This window comes from Apaloderma vittatum, unplaced genomic scaffold, assembly GCF_000703405.1.
Source record: "Apaloderma vittatum isolate BGI_N311 unplaced genomic scaffold, ASM70340v1 scaffold1269, whole genome shotgun sequence".
In the NCBI taxonomy this organism is placed as follows: Eukaryota; Metazoa; Chordata; class Aves; order Trogoniformes; family Trogonidae; genus Apaloderma; species Apaloderma vittatum.
Genome location: NW_009734411.1, coordinates 75,361 through 77,488, shown reverse-complemented (window position 1 = coordinate 77,488; position 2,128 = coordinate 75,361). Strand labels below are relative to the sequence as shown.

General features: G+C 43.3%; 1 protein-coding gene across 1 annotated transcript in view; it reads left to right on the top strand.

Annotated features, from left to right (window-relative positions):
- The first annotated feature begins 1,156 nt into the window (after positions 1-1,156).
- Positions 1,157-2,128, top strand: part of LOC104279065 (ephrin type-B receptor 5) — a 12,632-nt gene continuing 11,660 nt past the window's right edge. The window contains exon 1 of the mRNA XM_009876234.1: positions 1,157-1,169. Within this exon, the coding sequence (XP_009874536.1) occupies positions 1,157-1,169 (13 nt within the window). The remainder of the gene's footprint in view (positions 1,170-2,128) is intronic.

Here is a 2,128-nt window from a genome sequence, read left to right as displayed (position 1 = left end):
TTGGAAATCTCTTCCTAAGAAGAAACTCATTCTTTTAGGTTTTGCACAAACCTCAAAAGTGTATATGTGTGCACATATAAATTCATGGATGGTTTTTGTAGAAGTGGATTTTCATTCTTCAGAAGGGTTCACATGGAAAGCATGCTCTAAGAAGCTAACTGCTTCAGGAAAGGATCTACTATTAAACAGATGTTCTGCACTTACGTAGTCTTCAGACCATGTGAACGGTGCCTCTAGGATGAAAAAATTATAAGCAAAACTACCCCAAATAGTAGTTTGGATTGTTTCTCATTGTGATCTAATTTTAGTTCAGTGAACAGTGTTTGAAATCATTAATCATGTTATCTTTAAGATAATATTTTATTTCCTTCATACCAATTCAATGAATTTCAGATTAGTGAGAAATAATGGCAATTACACAAGGGACTTGAACTGAACTTCAGATTTCTAGAATAGCCAATCAAAAAATTTCTAAAATTGACAGACAGAAGTTCTTGCTTGCTTTCTGGTTTAGATTCATGCTTCCAAAGCCCTCTTTCATGTTTGAAATCCAGATCCTTGCTTTCTACATAAAGGGAAGTTGGCATTTTCCAACAGTAATTAATATCTGACATAGACTATATGCACTTAATACCATAATGTTATCAAGAGCTCTAACAGCTTCATCTGCTTAGTATACAAGGCTGGCCTGTTCAACAAAAGACACAAACCTAGCAAACTATTTAAGAGCAGACAGAAAAACTATCTGTGAAGCTTCCACACGTGCATGCTGAACAGCGACCTGTAGGTGGTGGTTCCAGACAGTAGTGCTAGTTAGAAGCCCAGTCAGATTGGTCTTCTGTGTTTCAGTGGCTCACAGAAGGCCTGAGAGTCTCAAATATAGTGGTAATTTTGACATCTGAGCAACAGTCCTGACATGGATTGGCCTGAGATCCAGGAGCTGGTCTGAACACAAATGCTTTAATTCTCTATGATCTGCAGCTGAACTAGGATCATTGAACTGAGGAATGCTTCAAAATTTGTCTTAACACATCAATGTTCTTATATGCCTCTGTCTTCTGGTTTGCAACCGTGATCTGGTAGTGACAGTCCTCTATTACTCCAGTAGGCTACACTTGAATTTTTTCCCTAGGTGAAGAATTATATTTTGGGGAAGATGCGGAAGACAGGTAATGTGCTCTGCCTTTGCTCTGACCACTGTCACATTGTTTGTGCAAGCGTGATCCTAGAAGGCAGCAGTGACACTGAACACCTTGTCATCTTGCATCTGGGTCTAGTGCTGTTCAACAGCTTTGTCAGTGACATGGACAATGGCATCAAGCGCACCCTCAGCAAATTTCCTGATGGCACCAAGCTGTGTGGCGCCGTGGACTCACTTGAGGGAAGAGATGCCATCCAGAGGGACCTTGACAGGCTTGAGAAATGGGCCAGTGCAAACTGCATGAGCTTCAACAAGTCAAAATGCAAGGTCCTGCACCTGGGCTGGGCCAATCCCAGGCACAAATATAAACCAGGTACAGAGTGGGTTGAAAGTAGCCCTGAAGAGAAGGATTTAGGAGTGTTGATAGATGAGAAGCTCAGCATGAGCCGGCAGTGTGCTCATGCTGCCCAGAAGGGCAACAGCATCCTGGGATGCATCAAGAGGAGTGCAGCCAGCAAATCAAGACAAGTGATTCTCCCCCTTTACTCTGCTCGTGTGAGACCCCACCTCGGATATTACGTCCAGTTCTGATGTCCCCACCATAAGAGAGACATGGATCTGTTGGAGCGTGTTCAGAGGAGGGTCACAAAGATGATCCAGGGGCTGGAGCACCTCTGCTGTGAGGATAGGATGAAGAGCTGGGATCGTTCAGGCTGGAGAAAAGAACACTCGGAGGAGACCTTGTAACTGCCTTCAAAAACCTGAAGGGAACCTACAGGAGGGCTGGAGAGGGACTTTTTACAAGAGTGTCCAGTCGTAGAACAAGGGGAAATGGATTTGAATTGAAGGAGAATAAGTTTAGATTTTTTCTTAGGAAGAAATTCTTCAGTCTGAGGGTGGCAAGACTTTGGAATAGATTACCCAGAGAGGTTGTGGATGCCACCTCTCTGGGGATGTTCAAGGCCAGGTTGGATGGGGCCTTGAGAA